Here is a 24488-nt window from a genome sequence, read left to right as displayed (position 1 = left end):
GACTGTTTTAGAGCAGTTTTAGGTTCACGTCAAAATTGAGCGGAAAGTACAGAGTTTCTATATAATACCCCCTGTCACCACACATGCATAGCTTTCCCCCACTATCAGCAACCTGCCAGAGTGGTCCATTTATTACAGTGAACCTACATTGACATGTCACTGTCACCCAAAGTCTGTAGTTTGCATTAGGATTCTTGATGTTGTACACTCTGTGGGTTTGATAAATGTGTAATGGTATGTATCCACCGTATCAAACAGAATAGTTCACTGCCCTAAATATCTTCTGTGCATCCCTCCCTCCTTTGCCACCTCCCTCATCCTTATTCCTGACAACCACTGATCTTTTCACTGTCTCTCTAGTTTTGCTTTTTATAGAATGTTCATATAGTTGGACTCATATAGTATGTCACCTTTTCAGATTGATTTCTTCCACTTAGCATTATACATTTAAGGTTCCTTCATATCTTTTCATGACTTGCTAGCTCATTTCTTTTTAGCACTGAATAATATCCCATTGTCTGGATTGACCACAGTTTATATATTTGTCCTCTAGCTACTGAAGGACATCTTGGTTGCTTCCAAGTTTGTGTGTGTTTTTTATGGACATAAATTTTTCATTCATTTGGGTAAATACCCAGAATCACAGGTATGGATCATATGATAAGAGTATGTTTAGTTTTGTAAGAAACTGCCAGACTACCTTTATTTTTGAAGGATATTTTCACTGGATAGAGAATTCTAAGTTGATACTTTATTTCCCCCTTTCACCACTTTAAAAGATGTTATTCCATTTTTTCCTTACTTATAGTTGTTTCTAATAAGAAGACTAGACTTTGTACCCCCAAATATGTCTTTCCTCCTTTCTGTCTGCATGGAGAAAAACCCTAATCTTATAATTGGTTTTTAAAAGAATTTGATTGTGCTGTACCGTGGTGTTGTCTTCTTTGTGTTTAACCTGTGGTTTTTTGAGCTTTTTGGATCTGTGGATTGATACTTTTCATCAAATATGGAAATAGATTTTTTTATTTCAGTTACATTTTTCAGCTCTAAAGTTTCAGTTTGGTTATTTTTAATACTATCAGTTTCTTTGCTATTTATGTTTTCCTTTATATCCTTGAATGTTTATAATGTTCAGCTTCCCTTTTATTTCTGGACATGTTTCTAGTGATTGATTTTTCTTGTGGTTATCAGATTAAAATCTTCCTGCTTCATGTGCATCCAGTAATTTTCATTTGAACACTGGACATTGTGATTGTTATGTCATTGAGTTTCAGAGTTTTATTTTCCATTAAAGACTGACGGGTTTTGTTTTCAATTTTTGTCAGGTTGGGTCAAGAGTAGTCTTTTCTTTTGGAATGACTACTTTCCAAGATATGGTCTTTCTGGGGTCTCTGCTGAATGCCTTGGGTTAACACCAAGGTCTCTTCACTCCAACTGGTAGAAGCTCAGATGTTTCCCAGCCTTGTGTGAGCTCTGGAAATTGTTAGTTTATAGCTCATCTCAGACACTTTGAACTCCAGTCTTATCTCCTCAGCTCGCTGAGACTAGCATGCTATGCTGTGCTTAGGTGTTGCTCCCTGCTGTGGGGTCTGGTACACGTGGAAAGCCAGGATACTCAGGGCATACCTCCTTTCTTCCCTTGTTTCTGGGATTGTAATCCAGTGCTGCTTAATGTTCAGTGTATGGCAACTTGTTTCCTGTATTTTGTCTGGTGTTTTCATTGTTTACAGTGAGAGGGATAGTGTGTTAACAGTTAACTTGTCATGGCCAGGAGCACAAGTCTGTGGAGGGCTTTAAAAAAACAAAACAAAAACTTTATTGAGGGTATAACATACCTAACATAAAATGTAGTTGTTTTATGTTTACAGTTCAGTGATTTAATAAATTTACCAAGTTATGCAACCATTACTATAATCTGTTCTTACAACATTTTTATGCCCCCCAATAAGATTTTTCATATCCCTTTATAGTTAGTCCCCTTACCTGTCCCAGCCCAACCACAATTTATTTCATTCTTGATAGATTCACCTTTTCTGGACATTTCATATAAGTGGAATTGTATAACGTGTGGTCTTTTGTGACTGGTTTCTTACATAGTGTAATGTTCTCACAGTTCATCCTTGTTACCACATGTATCCAGATTTCATTTTTATGGCTGAATAATATTCCCTCACATAGATGTACCACATTTTGTTTATCCATTCACCAGTTGATAGACCTTTGTGTTGTGAGTCTTTGGACATGCATTTTCAGTCCTCTTAGGTGGATACTTAGGAGTGGAATTGCTCTGTCAGAGGATTAATTTGTGTTTAGCTTTTAAGAAACTATCAAACCATTTTTCTAAAGTAGCTGTATCAGGGGCACCTGAGTGGCTCAGTGGGTTATGCATCTGCCTTCAGCTTGGGTCATGATCTCACGGTCCTGAGATTGAGGCCTGCGTCTGCTTCTCCCTCTCCTTCTCCCTGCCTCACTCGTGCTCTCTCTTTCTCTCAAATAAATAAAATCTTAAAAAAAAAAAAGTAGCTGTATCATTGTACATTTCTACCCCAGCAGTGTGTGAAGGTTCTGTAGGAGAGTTTCTATAGAAACAGGTATCCAAGGGGAAAATCCCACAAGTGTTATGTGCTTCCAGCAAAAAACTCTCTGGACATTCACTCTGTATCTTAGCTTCTTAGCCTTTTATCTCTGATTTGTCAGCTTTACCATTTCTTGTATTTCTGTGAGAAAGATCTAAACAAAAGGCATCTATCTGTCCTTTGTTATTAACCGTTTGAACTGGGTATAACAGATGAAAGAACAAATGAGTTTTGATCTTCCAACCAAACTTGCCCTGAAGCACAAGTCAAAGGCTTGAGGTGTCAGTCTTTGGATCCCTTTCCAGACCATAGTTCTAACATCAATATCTACTCTGACTTGGATAACTAGGGACTTACCTGGATCCAACCTTCCTAACCAGTTTATACCTGTACTCACCTCACTAGCATCTCAAAAGACAGGAGAAGGATGCCTGTGGGTTATGTTTTTATTCCTTCTGTCCAACTTTGTTTCATCTTTAGGGCTTTTGGGTAGGTTTTAATCCCCTTGGAGATACAGATTGTACCGTTGTATATTTTCATTAACTTATAGGCCTTGTGTGAGGTATTAGGGATAGAAAGAGAAATAAAACTGGATACTAGTCTTCAGGAAGTTCATTCTAAAGAAAGAGCACATCAGGGCACCTGGGTGACTCAGTTGGTTGAGTGTCCCGAGTCTGGATTTTGGCTCAGGTCATGATCTTAGGATTGTGAGCTCGAGTCCCGCATCAGGCTCTGCACTGGGCATGGAGCCCGCTTAAGATTCTCTCTCTCTCTTAAAAAAAAAAAAAAGAAAAGATAGAAAGAAATAGCCACATCTGTACACCAAGAACACAGTGGGATAATTGTTATATTAGAAGTATGTACAGGGGCACCTGGGTGGCTCAGTTGGTTAAGCATCTGCCTTTGGCTCAGGTCATGATCCCAGTGTCCTGGGATCGAGCCCCGCACATACTTCTCCCTTTGCTGCTCCTCCTGCTTGTGTTCTCTCTCTCACTCACTCCCTCCAAAGTAAATAAATAAAATCTTTAAAAGGAAAAAAAAAGTATGTACAAAATGCTATGGGAGCACAGTGATTAATGGTCTGAGAAGATGCATCAGTGATATGTCACAGAAAACATGATTTTACCTATAGTCAAGGTGGGCAGGAAAGAGCATTCTAGGTAGATAAAGCAGTTTTTGCAAAGGCATAAAGTCAGGATAAGACAGAGTGTATATAGGAAATATAATTTGGCACAGTGAGAGTTTGGTGCATATGGGATAGTGAGCAAGAAAAAATATGGAAATGTAGGTCAATTTTAAATTGTCTTAAGATCTTGGTGTCCTACTAATGTGATTACTGTATGATAGGTACTTGGAGCCAGTGAATGCTTTTAAAGCAGGGGAATCAGTCAGCTGTGTTTCCCTTGAGCAAAACAGGCTCATTTGAAAAGGTGAGATTGGTAGCAGGAAAATCAGATTGGAGAGTATTATAATAGCTTAGGCAAAGTGAGGAACTAAGAGTGGAGATGTTGGGGATTCATGCAAAGACATTTGAGAGGCATTGTGGTCAAGGCTTTGCAAACAAGTGGGTATGGAAGAGGCAAGGATGGCCCAAGGATGGCTTGGGGAGATAAAATCCCTTTATTCAGTCTAGGGGGTGAAGGAAAGATCAGGAAGAGGTTTGGAAATAAGTTCAGTGTGGCATTTGAGCTTCTTACCGGATCCAGGATAAGAATGGCTGGTAGATGGTTTGAGTCATCAGTAAATTGGTGTTTTTTTGAAACATTAGCGGGGATATGGTACGCACACGGGGAAGGTGTGTAATGGGCAGAGAATTCTTTGAGGAGTGCTATGTGATGCTGGATGGGTGGTTTTGAAAGCTTTTGTTGGTGAGACTAAGCATCTGTGAGAGCCCTCCTTCTCTGTTTTCCTCCAGTGCTGTTCCCTCCTCTTGATCATCTTGTGCTCTCTTCCATCATCCATCATGTGGTGAGTGTAAAGTCAAGCCTTCCCTTTGAGGAGTCCAGATGCGACTCATTCCTGACTGCTTGCAGGACTGAGAGACAGCAGTTTTCACTGCTGCTTTCTGGCTTTTAATGAACATTCAGACATAAGTGCAGTAGATATTCTAAGCGTAACCATGTTGTGTGAAAAGAGCAGTTGTGGAGTGTTTGTTGGGTTGAGGGAGATGGAAGATGATGGGATTAGAGCCTAGGAGTCTTCTCAGGTGATGCTCCTGTCTTCGGCATTGGGGTAATTTGCAAAAGGATTCCATATGAAATCACTTCCCAGCAATGGAGAGGGATCCAGGAAATCACATTTGAGAGAGGATTGTGAAAAACCAGAGCCCAGATCTCTGCAGAGCAGATGGTTAAGTTGCCCAATAAGCACAGCCTGGTTGATAGCTGGGGGACCAGAGAGAAACTCCCAGGACTGTACTACACTCAAGGCCAAATGGAACGAGTAGGAGGCCTTCCTGGTTCTTAGTGATGTCTTTAGGACCTTAGTTCCAGGTGTATCAGCTCCACTTTTCTCTGAGGGAAGTAGATGGAGACTGTTGTAATCTAGTCTGGGCTTTTGAAACACTATTTCTAGAAACCGCCTTGGCGATCTTTTTGTTCCTGTCCAGTCCTTCCTTCTCCAGTCCCCACCTTTTTGTTTTTTCTTGACAGAATGAAGTGTGGTGCCTTATTTAGAACCAAACCCTGAAATAAGTACTTTTGTTCTTTCTACTGCCAAAGGTGGTCGTAACTCCAAAACAGAATATACTGAGCTTTTATTACTTTCAAGGCTCCTGCTTACTTCATCTTTTAATTGATGTACACAGGCTCATGCATTGCAGAATTTAGGTTGAATCATGTGTAGTGTTTCTGATAACCTCAACTTTTTCTTCTGGATTCATGCAGCCCTGAAAGATAAAGTTCCTCCTTGAATAATGTTTTACATTTCATGCTCCAAAGGATATTTAATTAAATTCAGGGAGAGAAAAGCATTAGGGCGGTATATCCTGCTCTCTTTGTCAGGACTCCTTCCAGCCAGCCTGCACTCCTGAGTTCCAAGGCACATGGGCTTTGTGACATGGTCATTTCCACCTGTATAACAGAGGATGGAGTTTGCGTTTGTTGTGTTAAACAGCCAGTATATGGTTACCAGAGCCATCCAATAAGCTTAAAGTCATTCCCTTTCTAAGCCAAAAGACTTGAAACCTCACCTTGGGTAATGTGAAGGTACTTAGGCCTTCTCTGTTATATTCATATCTGGTCATATTCTAGCCAGATTCCCTGGAATCCAGACATGCCCCAGATTAAGGCTGACAGCAGGGTGAGCTGTTAAAGGCAGTAAACTCTGGCTATCTACCAGGCCCTCTGCCCACATTTCATTGTGTGCTCTCATCTGGCCACTGTTCACATAGTTTCCCGCCAGGATCCTCCATTGGCTGATAATGCCCCGTATGAGCCAGTGGATGGAAAAGGCAACCTGATTATTGCTGAGGCCCTGGGCACACATTGCTTTTTTGCCTGTCCAAGTGCTTTCCCCCTCTCTGATGGGTTCGTGGAATCTCAGCGAGACCACGTGCATGACAGGTAGATGTTCTCTACCCCATCATACAGCTTGTTATATTTTTAGGACCATTGGTCTGGGCTAATGGCCTTTTCTGGTGCTAAAGGATTTTTAATTGGCAGTAGGCATTTGAGAAGGTTAATAACATTGGTTTTAAAAGTTTACATATTGTAGAGATGCTAACATTTTAAATGGGACTTTTCTGGAGTTGGGGAGGTTTTTCATGTCAGTGTTCATCAAGTGTTATCCTTGGCTCTGACTGGCTCCAGGTATTGCTTGGCATTGGGCCTGAGTAAGTGTTAACCAGTTTCTGAAATCATTTCTCATGCCATTTGCAGACCACAGACCAAGAGGGGTACATGAATTTCAGTACTCCCTAGAGTACTCCATTTGGTTTATGATTTCCATGAAGTAAGTCTGGGCACCCTTCATTTGAACATTTCCTTTTTCAGTCCCAATTGCTCAGCACTCAGAACAACCACAAAAGCTAGACAGAGCTCAGTGGACTGTGCTCTGTAACTGTGTTTTTAAAGCCCTCCCAACGTCACCAAGTCAGAGATTAAATTAGGAAGCTATTAAATATGCACTAGATTTATTTAGCTTTCTGAACACATAACCCCACTCAGAGGGAAGAGGAAATTCCTCTTTACACAGTACCCTCAATGAGAGCTTGGCCTCTTCTGTAGGATCAGGAGCCTTGACATGGTTGTCATACCTCCAGGGGCTTATCTGTAGCCATTGCTGTCGCTCCTCATTTCTGAGATCTATAAGAGAACAGCTGAGGGTGTGTTGAAGTTGCCTTGGCTTATTCAGACCATTCTTGATCCCTTGCTACCTGAGGTCTTACTGTGAAGTACAGCCGCACACTCTCCTACTGGAAAATATAACCACAAAATCCCAAAGCCAAACATTAGAAAATAGAGTTACAGTGTGCTTTTTGGTCTTGTTTTCTGAAAACAGGTCGAATCTGTATGTTCTTTCTGCTCTTTGCCCTCCCCCCTCCTGCTCCCACAGCCGCAGAAAGTAGAAAAATGGAAAATATGTAAAGCTTTTATAACAAATCAGAGAAAGCAGATTTGTAGCAGCCCAAAGCCAAGGGAGTGCCACCTTTCTCTGGAGCCAGTCCAGAGCAAAGGGAGTTGAACAGCTCCTTCATCACCAATGCCTTCAGACTGTTTATGGAAATGGAAGAATCAGCACTGGGGGCTGGGAGGGGAGTCGAAAAACTCTCTGCTCTCAGCGGCTAGCAGAAACAAGAAGTACCTATAATAGCAACTGTGGTTTCTACATTCATCTGAAATCTTGCAGAAGGGAATGCTCATAAATCTTTTCTGTGGAAAAGTACATTTGCTAGTGAGGCGCTTGATTGTTGGTGGTGGGCAAAGGCATGGGGAGATGGCCTTGCATGGCAGGTGCTCTGAATGCCAGGCCTGCCAGCCCCCCTTACCTCTCGGCAGTGTCTGGTTAAGGGGAACTTGGCAGCCTCCTCTAGCACAGCGGGAAAGGAGTGTTTCTAGGTTTGTCATCATCTTACCAGCTTGGGACAGAGTATCTTCTGTGTCTTAGCATCTATTTGTCTGTTCACTGACTTGGATGACCCTCGCCCCCTCCATCCCTCCTCCCCCAGGACTGCCATATGTCTTTAGTCTTTACATTCCTGAGCTGGAGATACCACCCTCCAGGGAGCCACTGCTGCATGCTGAGACTGTTCCGTGCAGTCCAGCCACTTCTACCTTTGGAGGAATGATGAGTACATGGGGGAGTGGAGAGGCCTGCATGAGGACCGTGGTGTGGTCTGACCTTCCCGCTGTGTGGTGAAAGGTCTTCAGAACAGAGCATTTTAAGCCTTTGTCCTGGAATCCTAGGATGTCAGAGCTGGGAGAAAGTGGGACTCACTGAGACCAGGCCTCACTTGACAGTGTGGGTACTGAAGCCCAGAACAGGGACCTGAGTGGCCCATCACACAGCATGTTCCTGTGCAGAGAAGGTGACTCTGAAACAACTGGAAATGTTTAGCAACATCGAGGATGTAACTTTAACTTAGGGCGGAGAATGTGGTTTATAGGAAGGAGGCCACAGCCAGATGACGGGATTGAAATGTGAGGTTTAAGACTGGCAACAGTAGCCAAGCTGACTCCAAGCCATGCCCACTTAGGATTCTAAATGGATCCTAATACTATGAGTCAGGTGTCCCAACTGGGAGAAAGAAAGGAGGGTTCTGGAACAGCAGGATATCACTGACCTGACCTCTCATGCCAGCACTGTTGTGTTTTCTTTTGCATTTCTAGACCTCAAAAAAGCCTAAGACAGCAGAAGCAGACACCTCCAGTGAGCTGGCTAAGAAGAGCAAAGAAGTATTCAGAAAAGAGGTAAGGTTTGGTGGGTGTGGGCCCTAAGTTCCATAGACTTAAGCCTGAGCCCTTTCCTTGTCCTAAGTGTTAGGCTGCCCTGCCTTTGAGTGTTCCCTTGCTTCTGTGGTGTGACTGTATAGTTGTCATGTGAGGGGGCCCATTGGAACGGTCCTTTGCAGGTGGGTGATAAGCACTTTCATATCTGTTATTTCATCCCTGTAACCGCTCTGGAAGTAGGCAAGGCAGGAACTGTCATTCTTACGCAGGTGGAGGACCTCTTAAGGTTCAGAGATGGTAAGTTCTAGACAGAAGACCTGAACTCAGGCCCTCTGGCTCAAAGTCCAGTTCTATTTCTGCGACGTTTCCTTTGGTGGCTGCCTCATCCTCACGGGATTGGGAGAAAGTAGCTCCTTTTCATGCTGCTGGAAGTGTGTGTTTCCAGCTGTCAGGACACCAGCCTTGTCTGCCGCAGAGCATCTAGATTCTAAACTCCAGTCTTGATTCACCAGCTGTTGGAGGAAACAGGCCTGTAAATAAGTTATGGCGGCTGTGTGCAGAGCATGCCATCTTAGGGCTGGAGGCCACTCTTCGGGGTGTCAGGAACGGCTGTTGAGTCGGGCGTAGGAATGGACCAGGTAGATCAGGAGGGATGTAACTTCAGGCAGTAGAATGTACAGTAGCAAAAAAAGTCCTCATCCCTTCGAGGGGACTGTAAGTAGTCCATGGGCCATAGTGCAGGGTATGTGAGGGGTGTTGGAAGATGAGGCTGAACAGTGTTGCTTCTTCCTCTAGGGCCTGTGTGTGTGGGAGGTGCAGGGTGCCATTGCAGGGCTTGAAGCCGGGAAGAAGGAATTCCCTGACTGTATTTGGGGCAGTGGATTGAAGTGAGAGAGTATGGAGTCCAGACCATAGAAAAACTGAATAAAAGCCCTTTCCAGGGCTAGAACTTAGTTTCTTGTTCTCGCCGCGTGGGATTTTTGGTGTCTCAGCCAGCCCGCAGCTGTTTGTTCAGTGCCTGCCTTGTCCTCTGAATGTCGGAAGCCTCCTGGAGTTTCAGGGATGGGGAGACCCCGTTCACGGTGCTCCCTGACAAGATGGTGATCGTTGGCCTCTTTGCTTCCTTTGTACCCTGGGATCTTAGCACCACAGATCCTTTCAGAGGCCCTGTGTGGGATCTCTTTTGAGAGCCACCGGTAGGACAGACATTGCAGAGACCACTCAGGAGGACACTGGACGTCGTGTGTGGGAAAGGGTCCCGCCCTGGGGCTTCTCCCACCAGCTAGCATACCATGCCTTCGTGTGGGTCAAGTGACGTGTAACATAGAATTTAAGTGACCTTCCGTAACAAAACGCCTGTGATCCTGGGGTTGCTGAGCCTCCTAGGAGCACTGGAACGCGCTCTCTGCGTGGCTTCCAAGGCTCTAGTCTCTTCAGGCCAAGGACATGAGGTTTGTCAGCTGAAACGGGGGGCTGCCATGAGATCAGCAGTCGAGTCCTGCGCCCGGGTCTCCTCCTCCTGCTCTGAGTCAGCTGGCTCGTCTATCCAAGGCAGCTCTTTCCCTCTCGGGGCGGACCTAGGGTCCTTTCCCCTTCTATCCCACTGGCCTAGTAGCATTCTTCTGTCCAAACCAGCCAGCCTGAGCGGTGGAAAGGGAAGGACCGGCTTTCTCATTATTTCCCCAGTGCAACCCCTTGCCCTCTCTGGACTTTTGCGCAGCATGTGCTCTTTCTCCTGCCTGCAGATGTCCCAGTTCATTGTCCAGTGCCTGAACCCTTACCGGAAACCTGACTGCAAAGTGGGAAGAATCACCACAACTGAAGACTTCAAACACCTAGCTCGCAAGGTATCCCCTCTGTTCTGACGACGTTCTGGGCAAACCGTGTACCTTTCATCATAGAAAGTGGGTTTTCCTTGCCAGATGCCTGGGCTGGGGACCCAGGAAGAGGGAGGGAAGGTTAGGGAAGGGAGGGCATCCTCCTTGAGGGTAGGGTTGGTGGTCCTGCCACAGACTCTCGCGGGGCTTAGCCTCCCCTTTCTGCTGATCCCAGCACCAGCCTGCCCCAGCCTCTCTCTTTATTCAATCCCAGTCTTGGTGAGAAGGGCCCTGAGGCACCAGGCTGGCCTTACCCCCTGAAATCCTTCCCACTCTGGTCTCTCTTCCTGTGTCCTGGACAGCTGACTCACGGCGTGATGAATAAGGAGCTGAAGTACTGTAAGAACCCTGAGGATCTGGAGTGCAATGAGAATGTGAAACACAAAACCAAGGAGTACATTAAGAAGTACATGCAGAAGTTTGGGGCCGTTTACAAACCCAAAGAGGACACTGAATTAGAGTGACTTGTGGGGCCAGGGTGGGAGGACAGGTGAGCAGGTGGGACAGACTCGGGAGAAGAAACCCTGCAGGCCCGCTGCCCCCCCCCCCCCGTCAGGGCTGTGCTACTGGTGACACGTCGCCCTGGGGAATGGGGAGCTCAGACCTGCAGATTTCAGCTGAAAGCCACGAAAATGAGCTCCATCTACAAGCGATCTTTGGTCCTGAGCTGTTGGGGTGTGGTGTGGTTGGAGGCCCATCAGAGGCAAGGGCTTAGGGAAGGACCCCACTAAGATCCTGGCCAGGCCTAGCCCCACTCCCAAATCTGGGTCTCCTCCTTGGCGGTGCTGTCAGCGCACAGACCCATGCGCATCCCCACCCATGACCCCTCACCCTGACGATCTGTATTATATTTTAATGTATATGTGAATATATTGAAAATAATTTTGTTTTTTCCTGGTTTTGTTTGTTTTTCGTTTTGCTTTTAGCCTCTACGTGCTAGATCACAGGAAGACTTTGTAAGGATGGTTTTAAGTTCTGCAAGGTTTAATTTGTTATCATGTAAATATTCCAAAGCAGGCTGCCTTGTGGTTTCGGCCAGCCTTGTGCTATGTTGATAAGATTGATTTACTGCTTAAAATCACTTTACTTTATCCAATTTTTACTGAACTTTTTATGTAAAAAATAAAATCGATTAAAGAACTTGGAATGTGTGTTCCCTAAAAGCTAGTCAAGCATATTTGTATATAGTGGTGTCACTGGAGAGAGAAAGGAGAGATGGTGGCCATAGATGCGTGAAGTCCAGAGTTAATCCTTGAGCTTGGAGTTCAGTCACAGGCCTTGTTCCTGACAGGTCCCACTGGGACTGACACTTGTGGCCTTGGGATCTTATGCCTGTGTTCAGGGTGGAGTCAACTTGTACTACATGTATTCCAGAGCAAAAGAGGTGGGCCTGAGGGCCTCAGAGGGTCTGGGCTTCTTTACTTTGGTTCATAGGTCAGGCAGGAGAAAGGCACGAGTCTTCCCCTTTATACCTCCTGGCTGAGGAGAGGAAGGCATTGACCCTCTTCCCTCCAGAACTTGAGTTCCCCAAGCTCACTGGAATGCTCTTTTGATGGGTGGGTTCCCCGACCTCCCCCACCATGCAGCCTGACCCTGGGCTTGGACACTAGAGGACCCCTATAAAGGGGTACAGTGCATAGGCTGTGATGAGACTGGACATCTCCTGGAGGAGGCAGGGCTCAGTGGCCCGACCCACCTCCCCTACCACCCTTTGAAGGGTAAGTTGTCTGGGCTGTGAGGAGGACTGTAGGCTGCCAGCCAGTCTGGAACTGTCTTTGCAAAGAGACTGGTCCCATGTCTTCCTCACCAGGGCTGTTTTGCTCCCTGCAGCAATGCCCTTGGGGGAGGGGCCGCGGCCCACTGAGTCTTGGGCAGGGAGGATGGTGGATAGAGCATTCGCCTGCTGGGTGCTGGGCCAGGCACTTGGAGCTTGGGTTGTGCGTGTTTGATCCTTACAACCCTAGGGACACGAGTTGGCACTGTTCAGATGAGGAAATTCTGCCTCAGGCTCAGGAACTCATATCCTCATTGTTAAAAGAGGATAAGAACACCTATTTTCAAGTCCTAATCATTAGACGTGCTATTTAATAATGTAGCCAAAGTGTTTTCCCATGCTACTGCAGCCTTCAAAACTATTTAAAGCACATTACATCAAATGGATGGACTCTAATTCAACCCTCTTAACATTTGAGAGTTATTAACAGAATATATCTCACTTAATGTGCACATTAAAAGGGAGTGGCTCTCGGGTGGGTTTGGGGTGCAGGGGTACGGCCCCATGCTCTGCTGCTGGCAACCAAGTCAAACTCACAGTTTGACCTGAGGCTCCAGTTTCAGATGTTCCAAGGAAATTTAGGTGGCCTTCCATTAAAGGGTGGTGACCAGGGAGCTGTAGAGTTTCAGATAGGACACCTCTGAAAAGAGATTCTATTCTCTTAGCTCCCTACGGAGTTTTTTTTCGAAAACTTTCCCCGTTCCACACACCCCTTGACACCTTCAGACTCTGATCCCTTAGTTGTGACGAGGGGTGCCAGCCGATCCAGAAGCTGTTGGGTGCCACTCGGCACAGGCTTCCACATTCGGGGCCAGTCCAGTGCTCGAGAGCCCTGGGGCCGGCTCCCCGCCCACGGAGGTACGAGCTCGCTCCCAAGCGTGCCGGGCTGATTTCAGCTGACTGCACGCTGAGCCTCTCCTGGGTCATGGCCCAATGGTCATCTCCGGATGGAGGGAGCCATAAACCTGCCCTTCCTTAAGGACAAGATTTCCAGGGTTAAGCAGCCCCATGAGATGGTTTCTGAGGAGCAGCAGGCTGATGTTCGGCCCTCCCAGAGCAGCCGATACCAGTCACGTGTCAGCAAGAGGTCAGGGACCGACCTGAGGCCTCTCTGGGCCACCGCTGAATCCCACGACTCTGGAGTTTGGGTGGCCATGTTGCTCCAGGGGCCCCGACCCTCGTGGGCGCCAGGATGGGGGCCGTTGCTCCTTCCCAGGCGGGGGCCTGTCTGCTGTAGCAACCGCTTCAGAAGGCAGTAACCAGCCTGCCTTCCTCTCCTTCGGGTGGGCAGATACGTGGGCGGGGCGGGGGGGGGGGCGCGCAGGTGTCTTGGTGGCAGCTGTTCTGCCCGCAGCTGCCCCTTGGGTGGGTGGGACGACCCGCTTGCCCTTGGCTTGTATGGAAGTCGCAGAAGCAGCTATGGAAGCATGGCTGGAACTCCCTCCTGAGACTGGTAAGAACGGGCTTTGTAAGGAGAGTCTTTCTTCCTTTTTCTCATCTAGAGCTGACCTGCTTCCCAGGACGTCTGCCTCCAGCCTCCCCTTGATGCTGGTCACAGCAGAAGTCACAAAAATGGCCTCCATCCCAAGGCCCCTCAGTGCCAGTCTGAGAGTGGAAGGGGCGGGGGGAGCCTACTGAATGTGCCATCCTGTTACTGGCCTCCAGCTAAGGAAGCTGAAGTTCGGAGAGGCAAACTAGCTCCCTCCCACGCGCAGCCAGTGAATGGCGGACACAGGATGCGAAGGCCAGCCGTGCCTCTGGCGCGGGCCCGTCTCCTAGGCTCACGCGCTCCTCCCGCACCCCAGGGACCCTCTCTGCCTCACAGACACCCCACTGTCCCACAGGCCCAAGGAGTCAGAGGCGGCACAGTAGTCCCAAGTGGCCTTTAATAGGAGATACAAAAGTAGAAAAACCAGTTGAGGCTAAATAAGGGGAGGTGGAGCGGGGAGGAGGAGGGCAGGGCCACTCCTTGCTGCTCAGTCCCCCCCACGTCCTGGTCCCTGTCCTGGAGGAAGGTAGGGCGAGGGTAGGTGAGCGGCGGCTGGATCTTCTGTGTTCCCTCCGAACGGAGCAGGCGGAGGCCACCGATGCCGGAAAGCTCACGAAAGGGAAAGCGTATTTGCGTGCGGGACAGGGGAAGGCACCAAAGCAGGTTCCCCGAGAGGCCGGGCTGTGGTGGCCTCACTCACACCACAGAGCAGCCCTCAGCTGGGGGGCCCAGAACCCGGACCACATCGTCACGGCCCAGGGAAGCCAGGGCGTCCTCCAGCACCCTGAGGGTGGCACCACTGCCTTCTTTGACAGCCCAGTCCCGCAGCAGGGCGGAGGCTGGCCCCTGGCCCCGGGCCATGATCTCCACAGCGTCAGCCTGGTAGCCCAGGCGGCCTGCCAGGCCCTGCCAGCCCTCGTCAGGTTGGCCTGACGCTTCCAGGAGCCGCTCCACCTCCTCTTGCTGCTGCCGAGGGAGATGAAGGTAGAGCCGGCAGCCAGGTTCAGGATGTGGCCCTGGGGTGGGAGACGTGAGGGGCACAAGAGGGTCAGATGGGCTGGGGGGTATGGCAGAGCTGGGTCTGAAAGTCTTCAGATTGGGGAAGGACGCTCACCCTGGCTGGGGGCACAGGGCTCCTGGCCGCTGGGATTGTCCCGGAAGGCAGTGCTGTCCCCATGCCTCTGGTCCCTGTCGAGGGCCCCCAGCTCTGCGGTCCGAGCTTTGGCCAGCTGCTGTCTTTGTTTACGTGAGCGCCAGCTGTGGGGAGCAGGGGGGACCCGCCAACCTGTTCCAGCCCACGCTGACAAGACAGGGGGCTGGCTGCGAGTCCAGCTGGGGAGGGGCGTGCCACAGGGCAGTGCCCGGGAGTACCTACCACTTGAAGGCCACGTAGGCGAGCAGACCAAGGACCACGGTGGCCAGGAGGGCACAGTAGACGGGGATAATGCTGCCTGAGGCCCCTGGAGGCTCAGGGGGAAATGGGGAGGAGGTATTGGGGGCCAGAGCTCCCCCTACCCATACCCCTTCCCTGTCCCTGTCCGGCACCCTCTGCGTCTTGTCTGTGGAGGAAAGGACAAACAGGGTCGAGGACAAGGAACCAAAGCCAGGCCCTAACTAGTGGTCACTTAGACTTCGCTGCCAAAAAGGTTTGAACCAACAGTCGCTACACTTCATAGAATCAAAAATTCATACCACGGCATCGAGACTGGCGTCCTTACCCACCCTCAACTCCCACAGCCTCCTCTCTGCTCACCGCTCTTGGACACCTAGCCCTTCCTGGGGGTACCCGCCTCCCGGGTGTCCCGAAGTCTGCTCTTGCTGTTATGACCTTCTCCAGCTGGCAGGCATCGCCTACTCTGGGAAGGCTTCCTCGATCTCTCCCAAGTCTCTCCCTTTTCTGGCTCCTGCTGAACCTCCCCTGTCTACTGGGGCATTACCCTGTGTGTCCTGTCTCTCCCACCACGTCTGGAACCCCACAGGGGCCTCTGCACACGAGACCTTGTAAAGTTTTGCAAAATAAAGCTGAGCTAGAAGGCAAGTGAACGCTGCTGCTCGCTTCTGCCTGGAGGCCAATTAACTCCACAATCCGGCGCGCAGGCAGGGCCGAGGGAACGGGGAACTCCAGAGCTGTGTGACCTACCCACCTACCCAGTGCCCCAAATCTGGATCCAAAGGCACTTACCCACATGGACCATGCCTTCCCTGTGGCTGGAGTTGTGAAGCATGGCTCTGCCGGCTAGCAGTGCTCCCAGGGACTGCATCTCTTGGAGAAGGGGTTGGAGTGTCATGGCAACACTCAGGCCAGGGAGCTGGGAAACTTCTCCGCTACATGTGGCAAGATGGGGGGTTTTCTTCAGGCCAGATGTCGGGAGTCCCTTGGTATATTCTGTCCCCCTCTCCTGGCTCCATCCTGATTCACTCCAGGGCTGGTTACCCCCCTGCAACTTCCCCACTCACCAACCTGGACCAGTTTCCTCCTGTGTTAGATGGGGTGGCTTTGACAGAGCTAGTCCCCACAGGCCAAAGCTGGAGGAGCCAGGGTGCAGGCCAGGATGGAGGGGAGCAGGCTGGGAACCTTAGCAACCCCTGGCCTGAGTCCAGGGATGGCAAGGGAGCGCCACAGAGACTCCCATCCCCACCTCAGTCAGAGCCAGGCCGGAGACTTGCTGGGTGGGGGGAGCTCCCCCAGACTTCTCTGCATGAGCCCGGGGAACCCAACACCCTAAGCCCCGAAGGCGAGGCTTCCTGTGACGATAGTCCCACTCCTGCCTCCAGGGTCAGTGTGCAGCCCTCACCTCCTGCCCAGAAACTGGACAGGAGGGTTCTGGGGTGGGTTCGGCAAGCGCAGAAGAGTATCCGGGCCCAGAGGCCCCCTGGTCCTTTCTCACCTGGGAGCTCAGATGGCCTGGAGGCCAGAAAGCTAAGGGACAGGGCCCGTCTGGACCTACAGGGTTGATCCCGCTGGGACCCACTTCCTAAGGCCTGGGTAAGAGAAGCCTCATCTGGGCCGCGAATGGATCTTGCCCGGAAAAGGCACGCAAAGCTGGGGGCAGGCCCTCCAACTCTCCAACATCCACCACCACATCCGGCCTGGTCTCCAAACTCACTTCCCTGCCCAGTCAGCAATTGGGTCTGGGACAGAGACTGCAGGGGCCCTTGTACATTTGTGTCACTTACCACATAAGGGGCCCTTCCCAGATCCCGGTTGGCAGGTGGGCCTGTGACCAGCGCGCCTAGCCACGCCAGGCCTGTGTCTGCCCGACCCACCCCAGGGCTACTGCGGGGCTGGAGCCTCTACCCGCCCCCCGCATCCCCACTCCCGCCCCCCCCACACACACCCGTCTCCGGGCACAAAACACGCCCATGCATGCCAATACGGACGCCGGCACCACGACGGCCGAAACCCGCAGGATGGCGGGCCTCGAGGTGGGGGACAGAAAAGCAGCCCTCGGCTCTCTCAGTCCAGGAAGACCCGGAGCTCTGTCCCCAACCCCCTTCTGACCTGCGGTGGCCGCCCCTCCGCGGCTCCCAGGATCCAGTCCTGGCTGGCCGGACTCGGGCCTCTGTGCAGCCAAGCTCCCGTGGGCCAGCCGGGAAGGCTGCGTGCAGTCCCCGGGGAGGCCAACTCCGGCGAGGCGCGGGGGCTGGGCGGGACGGGCGGTCCCGGGAGTCAGCCAGAGCGCCCACGGAGGAGCGGCCTAGGCCGGAGCGCGGGGGCGCGCGGGGGCGCGGCCGTCGGCGGCCCCGCCCCGCGCAGGGACGCGCACACGTGCGGCGGTGTCGCGAGGACGCGCTGAGGCCGGGAGAAGCACCCGCCGGGGAGGATCGGCAGGCGGGGTCCCCCGGGACAGGGGCGGCGCGGCTGGGGAAACAGGCCACGCGGAGGGGGCGAGACGCCCTGGAGGGCTCCTGGGCCAGGGGAACGCGAGCCCAGGACGGTGGCCTGGGCAGGCGGAGACCGCCGCGCGCACGTATACTCGGAGGCGAAGCGGATACAAAACTAGGCCAGGTTTATTGCCGAGAGTGGTAGAGCGGGGGGCCGCCTTTAGAGATTAAGGCCACAGCCCGGCCCCCGTGCTCCGACGGGACGCGGGGCTTGGGAGCCTGAGCTCCCTCCAGCCCCATACTGTGCAAAAAGTGCGGTACGGCCGCTAAGGCCAGTGCCAGACTCCGGGCGGCCCCTCTGCCGGCGAGGGGCGGGACTTCCTGGAGTGAACCGCCCACCAATCCCTGAGCTGGGCGGGGGTGGGGTCCCGCCCACCCCCGGAGCCGGGCCGACGGCCGCGGCGTGCTCTCCTCCTCCGGATTCCCGCCGACTCCTGGGCGGGGCCTCCAAGGGCGGAGGCCGCTGGGGGAGGAGCCTGCGCGGTGGGGCGGGGCGGGGCGGGGCGGCTGTCAGCGCGCCTCTCCTGGGTTGTACTCTGTCTCCCCGGAGGACACCTGTGAGATGCGCCTGGAGGACCGCCACAGCTTCCGCGCGAACTGGCTGCTGCGCGCCTGGGGCGGGGGGGAGGTGGGGGGAGAAGTGGGATTGGGGAGAGGTGGACCAGAACCGTCGCCCCCCCCCCCCCGATCGAGGCCCGCCCTGCCCTTACCCTCACCTCAGAGGGCTGCCCCGCGCCCACCACGATAAGCTTGCCGTCCTCCAGGCCCACGAGCACGTGGCTGCGCTCCTTGGTCACAGCCACGCTACGGATGGGCACCTTCATGGGTAGGGGAGGCGCAGCCGGAAGCAGCCTGCAGGGAGGGAGGGATATACCTGAACTCTCAGCGGCAAGGGAGCTTTGTGTCTTCGTTCTCCCGTGTACCCTACCCTCTCTGTCGCATTTGAAGGGATGGCTCAACTGAAACCCTAATACATAAAGGGACCTTCCACAAGTGTGTAGCTAAGGGAGGCCCAGGGCAAGATCAACCCCCAGGGGCGGGGGGGGGGTGGGGGTGGAGACACAGAAGACAGGCCCTGAAGAATGTGCCCATGGACATGTAAAGGGGCTATGGGTAGGCCCACCGTTGTGGGGTGGGGGGGAGACGCAGGGGGTGCTGGGAGGCTAGCACCTTTTAGTATCCTCTGCCAATGACTGTCACCCTGCAGGTCTATGAACTCATGAAGAGCAGAACTCACTTGTTCAGGTGGAGGATGTGCAGGGCACACTGGGCGGTGCCCAGCAGAACAAAGTCCTCCGTCACCGCCAGGGCTGTGGGCTGCTCTACCAGGGGCACTGAAGCCCGTAACTTCCCATTCACGGAGTACAGGTGCAAAGAGTAGGTGACCTGGGAGAAGCAAGAGGTGTCAGCAAGAACAGAATCCCAACTACCCCGTTCTTGGCTGAGCACCCCTTTTCCATACCTGAGCCCCCACACGCTCCCACGCCGAGCTCTGTACCACAATCTGGCCCTCAGACCCCAGCGCCAGATGGGACACAGGTCCGGGTAATGTGGCCCCTGGGGGCTGTAGTGCTGCCACAAATTGGCCACGGCGTACGGTGTGGATGATCACAGTTCCATCCTGCAGGAAGGCAGCGTAGGGTTCTGGGCACGGGTCTCTAATCTCCAGGGGCATTGCCTAGCAAACTTGGCCTCCCCTGGGCACAGGCACCCACACATACGTCAGATCCAGATACAGCCATGTCGAGTTCAGTGCTGATGGCCACACAGCTCACTGCAGCCTCATGCCCGTATAGCACCTGCACAGGCTTTGATGCCAGTCCCACCGAGAGACCACCCTGTGGGTAGTCAGGGCTGGCTCAGGACTGGGGACACCTCACTACCCTGGCCAGAGCGCTGGAGGGTGGTGGAGCCCCAGCCTTGCTCACAGTGGCAGAAATAAGGGGTGGATGGGCTGCAGGCGTGGACTACGGGGGCCCCATGGGGCTGCCCACCCAGCACACCTCCTGCAGGAGCCGCCACACCATGCACGTGGTGTCCCGGGAGCCCGAGATGAGGTAGATGCCACAGGTGTCCAGTGCCAGGCAAGTCACTACATCTGCACGGGGAGGGGAGGGTGCAAGCGGAATGCAGCGGTCACCCCCTCCCTGGCCCGCTACCCAGACCCGCACCACCCCAGCTCCCAGGCTGCACATACCAAGGTGGCGGTTGAGCTGTTTCAGCAGCTTGCCCCGCGGTAGTGCGGTCACTCGCAGGCTGCCATCCCAATGGCCACCACTGAACAGCAGCTTTCCGTCGGGGGCCACTGCCAGGGCCTGTCCACTCACGCCACGGTCCGGCACCCACGGGCCGCTCAGCAGTCGTTGCATCCTGACCCGGTGTTGGGTGGGGGGGGACAGGTGAGGCCAGGCCAACACAGAAGACCCGGGCCCTCAGAGGCCTCGGCCAGACCCTGCCGCTGGCCCACACCCTGACTGGGTGGGGCGACAACTCGGGGGTGCAGGGTATTTAGAGCCCACCCCTGCCCACCTCCCTCTGTCCTACTTGGGGTTGCCCATGGTGGCGTCTTTGCTGAAGCTGAAGTAGTTGTTTATGTTCCGGTCGTAGGGCAGCCAGCTGTGGATACCCAACAGCCCACTGGCACTCACGGTCACCTGTGGGCCAGAGGGGCCAGGGGTGGGTGTGGGGCGGAAGCCCGAGCAGGGGCGGAGCTGAGCCGGGCGCTGCGCGGTGCACTTACCAAGAGGTCTGAGGTGCCCTGGATGGTGAAGGAGTGGGACTGCCGGTGGGGGACCAGGGCCAGCACCAGGGGCACGCCATCACTGATGACCTGCAGAGCAGAGCTCAGCTGCGGACCGCACTCCCCGGCCTGCCGCCTGGGGCGCCGTTCTCTCCTCTCCTCCCAGCCCCCAGTGCTCACAGACTAGGGGTCACAGAGGCAGAGGTCCCTCTGCGACACAGTCGGGAGAGCTCAGTGTGCCTTCAGGAGGGCGTCCCCGAAAGTGAGGGAGTGAGAAGCTGGGATGCAAGGCCACTCTCTCCGTCTCGACCTTGGTCTCGACCTTGGTCCTCCCACCCTCGGACTTCACGTCCCCCCGGCCTGCTGGCAGGACAGGAGGGGTCACTAAAAAGGTCAGGCCTGGGGGACCCTCTCAGGGGAACAGGAACATGAGGGAAATTATCCAAGGCTACACTGCCTGCCTTCCTTAGGGTCTCCCTAAGTTTTCAGAGATGGTTAGGGGGGGTCAACAACTTGTCCTGGCCTCGGCAAAGACGGTACCCCAGCCCCGCTCCCGTTACCTCTTTTTCAAAGATGTCTAACATCAGTGACCTTGATTTAAGTCTTTCGTCTGCCCCAAGAGGTTGGTAAGGACAGTGAAGTTAAACCCATTTCACAGAGCAGGAACATGAAGCCCTGCCTCCACTCACCTCCGCAAAGAAGGCCTTGAGCTGGTCCAGGTGCTGGAAGATGCTAGGTGAGTTAGTGTCCAGGCGCGCGAGGCGCTGGGCTGCTTCCTCGGCGGAGAGCCGAGCTGGATGTGGCTCCTGTGGACAAGCGGCTGGTCAGCACCACGGCCTGGGCATCCCTGACCCGTGATCCTCCGAGCTGGTCTTACCTTCAGCAGCTGACAGGGGGTCTGCCCAAAATTACTGATAATGCCCTCCAGAGCCTTCCGTTCCCGCTCGTCCACCACGTGGTCCAGGTCCACGGCCCCTGGGCAAGGCAGGCAGAGCAGTCAGGACTTGCCCCGTGCCCTCTGCACTCTGCCCTCCTCCGCAGGACTCCACACGGGAGTCCAGGGCACCGCCCACCTTCATAGGTGCAGTAATAGAAGACGTTGAGCGCCTCCTCCGCAGCCGGTCCCCGCTGCTTGTAGCCAAAGATGAGGTCAATCCACTCGTGCAGGTGGGCAGACACATACTCGGACTCCTGCGGGTGGGGAGGTGCCAGTCAGTCCAGGGACGGCTGGCCCCCCCACCCCCACCCCGCCGCCCCCAACCCTGCCCCTCAACCCTGGCCGTCTCTCTGTCCATGTTCAGCCCTCACCAGAGCCTGGCGGTGCTGCTGGATGAAGTCCTCCGGGGAGCTGGCCCACGGCGGCAGCACCACGTCGTCCACCTTCTCGTTGGTCAGCTGGAGGCAGCCCAGGTCGAAGCCTGGCCCGGAGGACGGGGTGAGCGGTCTCGCTGTAGCTTCACCCACGTCGCTGGCCAGGCCCGGCCTGTGCGCTCCGCCCCCAGGGCCCCCCAGCCCCACTCCAGCTCCTACCGTTCTGGTTCTCCAGGAAGTCGGGGAAGTAGAAGAACTCCGGGATAAGCTCCTTCACATCGGCAGGGCTCTCCAGGCGGGCCTGCCAGGCTGCCGCCACGGAGTGGAACTGCCGGTCGGAGCAGTCAAAGCTGGGGGAGGGGCACAGGCTGCAGTGAGCGGGGCGGGGAACGGGGACGAGGAAGGAGAGCTGCAGCTGGGGGCTGGAAGGGGGCTGGAAGGGAGCCGAAGGGCCCGGGACACCCGGAGGATCTTGCCTCTTCCCCTCATCTGCAGCAACCCACCCTCAGCCCTGCCATCTGCCAGCTCCCCCCGCCCCCCCGCCCGGGGCCGCACCGGCCACTCTGCAGCTGGACGTGCAGGGAGGTGAAGGGTTCCACGCGGATGAGGTAGTGCATCACGCCTGCTGCGTTGGAATAGTGGGTGCCATAGTGGAACTTGTCGATGGTGCCCGCTGGGTCCTCAAAGCTCTCGTACCTGGAGCCGCCGTTGGAGGGGAGTCAGCAAAAGCCCTGCCCTCGCCCATCCCAACCCCCGAGCCTGGCCTCGCCCACACACTCACTTCTCCCTCACGAGCTGGGCATGCTTGGGGTTCACCACACCGATGGGCTTGGACAGGTCCCGGAAGACGGCCGGGTTGCTGAGGTCCAAAGTTGGGGACACGTAGTCCTGCAGGACCCAGGGGAACTGGCCGCCCACCCAGGGAAGGAGCTGCATGAGGGTCCTGATGGCCTACCTGCCCAGCCTGCCCTGCCCTCACCCTCAGGAAGATGGGCAGAGCCCGCAGGGGGGTGGGGGTGGGGGGCACTGCACCACTTGGAGGGACCCCAGGGAAGCAGACCAGAACAGGATTCCCTTCAGGGGGAAGGGGGGTAGCATTGGGGGTGGGGGGGTGGAGGCAGGTAGGGGCAGGGAACGGAGGCCAGGTGTCAGGCAGCACCCACCCGGGCCAGGCTTAGGACTTGGCCCACCATCGGCGCCCAGACTGGGCTGAACCAGGGCCAGCAGAGCAGAGGGGCAGGGGTGGAGGTAAGGAGTGGACCCTCACCACAGGGTACTGAGACAGGTCGTTGTAGGTCCGCCCCGCAATGGTGTTGAGTTGCATCAAGTACTCAAAGTTGGAGATCTCACGCTGAACCCATTTCTGGGGGGCAGGGGCAGGCAAGAGGTGAGTCAGCTGGGCTGCCCAGCACTCCTGCCAACCACAGGGCCCTGGCCTTGCCCGCCCCCCATACTCGAGTTCTCTCACCTGGGTGAGGCCAGAGGCACGCAGCATCTCCTGGGGGGAGCGGCTGCTTAGGTAGCCTTGGCTGGGGGGTCGGAGGCGCAGGAGCAACGAGTACGCCTGGTTCCGCACCTGGGTATGGGGCGGGATGGGGCAGGGCTGGGGCCTGGGGGCCTGGTAAGGAGACGAGGCTACGGTCCCGCCCACCTTGCACGGGAAGTTGAGGAAGTAGTTGGCCTGATCAATGAAGAAGAGCTCGAGCGCTGAGCGGCGCAGGTTGAAGCGGCGCAGGTGGACCTCGCGCAGCTGGGCGAGTGGGCGCCGGAAGTCGTGGCCAATGCCTGTGCCGACGGACATTGGGTGCAGCAGTCACTCACCCCGGCCCCACCAGACCCCAGCCACCCCCTGCCGTCCTTCTAAGCAGCCAGAGGAGGACGCACCCTCCTCCGTTTCCATGCGCTCGACGCTGCCATCGTAGAAGTACACGTGCTGGGTGGTGATCTCCAGCAGCCCCGGGATCACAGCCACCACCGTGACGAGCTGGCACTCCGCGGAAAGCACCAGCTTCTCATGCTGCTCGTCCAGTTCCGCCGCCTGCATCCTGGGGGCCGGCACCCACTTCAGGCTCAAGGCTCTGGGACCCCCTTCCGGATAAGCCCAAGGACCACACTCTCCAAGCACATCAAGTCGCAGGGTACAGACTCTCGTGCTTCACAGAGGAGAGGGAGGGACTGCCCAGGCTCCAGTGCCCACAGACCCCCGGTCCCCAACCCCAAACCTGGGCCTCTGAACGTCTTGCCACGACACCAACTCCTACTCCTGGCTTCCCCTGTTCAGCCCCTGCCCACTCCCTTGGGCCCCCATGCTTGGTCTGATTTGTGTTTCTCGGTCCTGCCCTAGGGTGCCTCGTCATGAAAGAGCCACGGCCGATTCTGCTGGACAGCTCTGCCCACCTGCCCACCTGACTCTGGACAGTCCCTTCAGGGTGTTCAGCCCCGTAAGCGAAGAGGAAGTGGCTCAGGAGTCAGTCTCACAGGAGGCATGCGCGCACTGGAGTAGAGCCCTGTTCCCCACTCCTGGTCCGCGCTCTGGCAGCCCCACTCACGCTTTCTCCAGCGCAGCCAGCTCATCTTCGCCCAGCTGGTCTTCCTGCAGCTCCTCTGGTAGGGTACTGACTTTGGCCTCCTTGGTCACTGCCAGAGGCAGCGAGGCCTCCTCCGCAGGGGTCAGGGGGGCCTCACCTGCAGTGGGCCCCGGGGCGTTCAGCCAGAGCTGGGCAGGGCAGGGCCTAGGGGGTTGGGCAGACCCCGCTCCGGACACCCTCTCTCACCCAGGTTGTCACGCAGGGCGCTCGCTTCCAGGTGAGGGTTGAAGTGGTGGTTGGGCACTAGCTTCAGACGCATGCGCGAATATGTCTCGGCACTGGACAGCTTCCAGCGCGGAACAGGTGGGTCCCTGCGGATACGTCCGGGACGGTGGGCATGAGTGGGCACGGGAGTCTGCA

The 24488-nt window shown here is 54.5% G+C and overlaps 3 protein-coding genes across 12 annotated transcripts in view; 1 reads left to right on the top strand and 2 right to left on the bottom strand.

Moving 5' to 3' along the window:
- The window catches only part of SETD2 (SET domain containing 2, histone lysine methyltransferase), a 125499-nt gene extending 114018 nt beyond the window's left edge, over window positions 1–11481 (top strand). Inside the window, exons 19-21 of the mRNA XM_027583187.2 lie at window positions 8405–8485; window positions 10210–10311; window positions 10644–11481. Of these exons, the coding sequence (XP_027438988.1) occupies window positions 8405–8485; window positions 10210–10311; window positions 10644–10805 (345 nt within the window). The 3' untranslated portion in view covers window positions 10806–11481. The remainder of the gene's footprint in view (window positions 1–8404; window positions 8486–10209; window positions 10312–10643) is intronic.
- A 2511-nt stretch (window positions 11482–13992) lies between these two features.
- On the bottom strand, window positions 13993–17304 carry LOC113917848 (death domain-containing membrane protein NRADD-like). The gene is made up of 5 exons (XM_027585890.2): window positions 17107–17304; window positions 15787–15929; window positions 14980–15163; window positions 14719–14861; window positions 13993–14620 (listed from the first exon to the last, which is right to left on the bottom strand). The coding sequence occupies exons 2-5, from the start codon at window positions 15890–15892 to the stop codon at window positions 14301–14303; spliced, it is 753 nt and encodes a 250-aa protein (XP_027441691.1). The 5' UTR covers window positions 15893–15929; window positions 17107–17304; the 3' UTR covers window positions 13993–14300.
- A 136-nt stretch (window positions 17305–17440) lies between these two features.
- Window positions 17441–24488, bottom strand: part of NBEAL2 (neurobeachin like 2) — a 29314-nt gene continuing 22266 nt past the window's right edge. For 9 of the 10 annotated variants that reach the window (XM_027585880.2, XM_027585883.2, XM_027585884.2 and 6 more), the window contains 21 exons: window positions 24315–24439; window positions 24090–24225; window positions 23425–23585; window positions 23009–23325; window positions 22808–22903; window positions 22322–22446; window positions 22096–22236; window positions 21760–21890; window positions 21538–21647; window positions 21303–21420; window positions 21107–21204; window positions 20919–21035; window positions 20230–20319; window positions 20034–20143; window positions 19687–19859; window positions 19493–19587; window positions 19211–19327; window positions 18952–19110; window positions 18727–18875; window positions 18206–18341; window positions 17441–18101 (listed from right to left, as the gene is read on the bottom strand). In XM_027585880.2, coding sequence (XP_027441681.1) covers window positions 18000–18101; window positions 18206–18341; window positions 18727–18875; window positions 18952–19110; window positions 19211–19327; window positions 19493–19587; window positions 19687–19859; window positions 20034–20143; window positions 20230–20319; window positions 20919–21035; window positions 21107–21204; window positions 21303–21420; window positions 21538–21647; window positions 21760–21890; window positions 22096–22236; window positions 22322–22446; window positions 22808–22903; window positions 23009–23325; window positions 23425–23585; window positions 24090–24225; window positions 24315–24439 — 2806 coding nt within the window. In that variant the 3' untranslated portion in view covers window positions 17441–17999. The remainder of the gene's footprint in view (window positions 18102–18205; window positions 18342–18726; window positions 18876–18951; window positions 19111–19210; window positions 19328–19492; window positions 19588–19686; window positions 19860–20033; window positions 20144–20229; window positions 20320–20918; window positions 21036–21106; window positions 21205–21302; window positions 21421–21537; window positions 21648–21759; window positions 21891–22095; window positions 22237–22321; window positions 22447–22807; window positions 22904–23008; window positions 23326–23424; window positions 23586–24089; window positions 24226–24314; window positions 24440–24488) is intronic. The other variant, XM_027585888.2, reaches the window with a different exon arrangement.

This window comes from Zalophus californianus, chromosome 1 (assembly GCF_009762305.2).
Source record: "Zalophus californianus isolate mZalCal1 chromosome 1, mZalCal1.pri.v2, whole genome shotgun sequence".
Classification (NCBI taxonomy): Eukaryota; Metazoa; Chordata; class Mammalia; order Carnivora; family Otariidae; genus Zalophus; species Zalophus californianus.
Note: the sequence above shows the minus strand (reverse complement) of the source record. Positions and strands in the feature narration are given on the sequence as shown.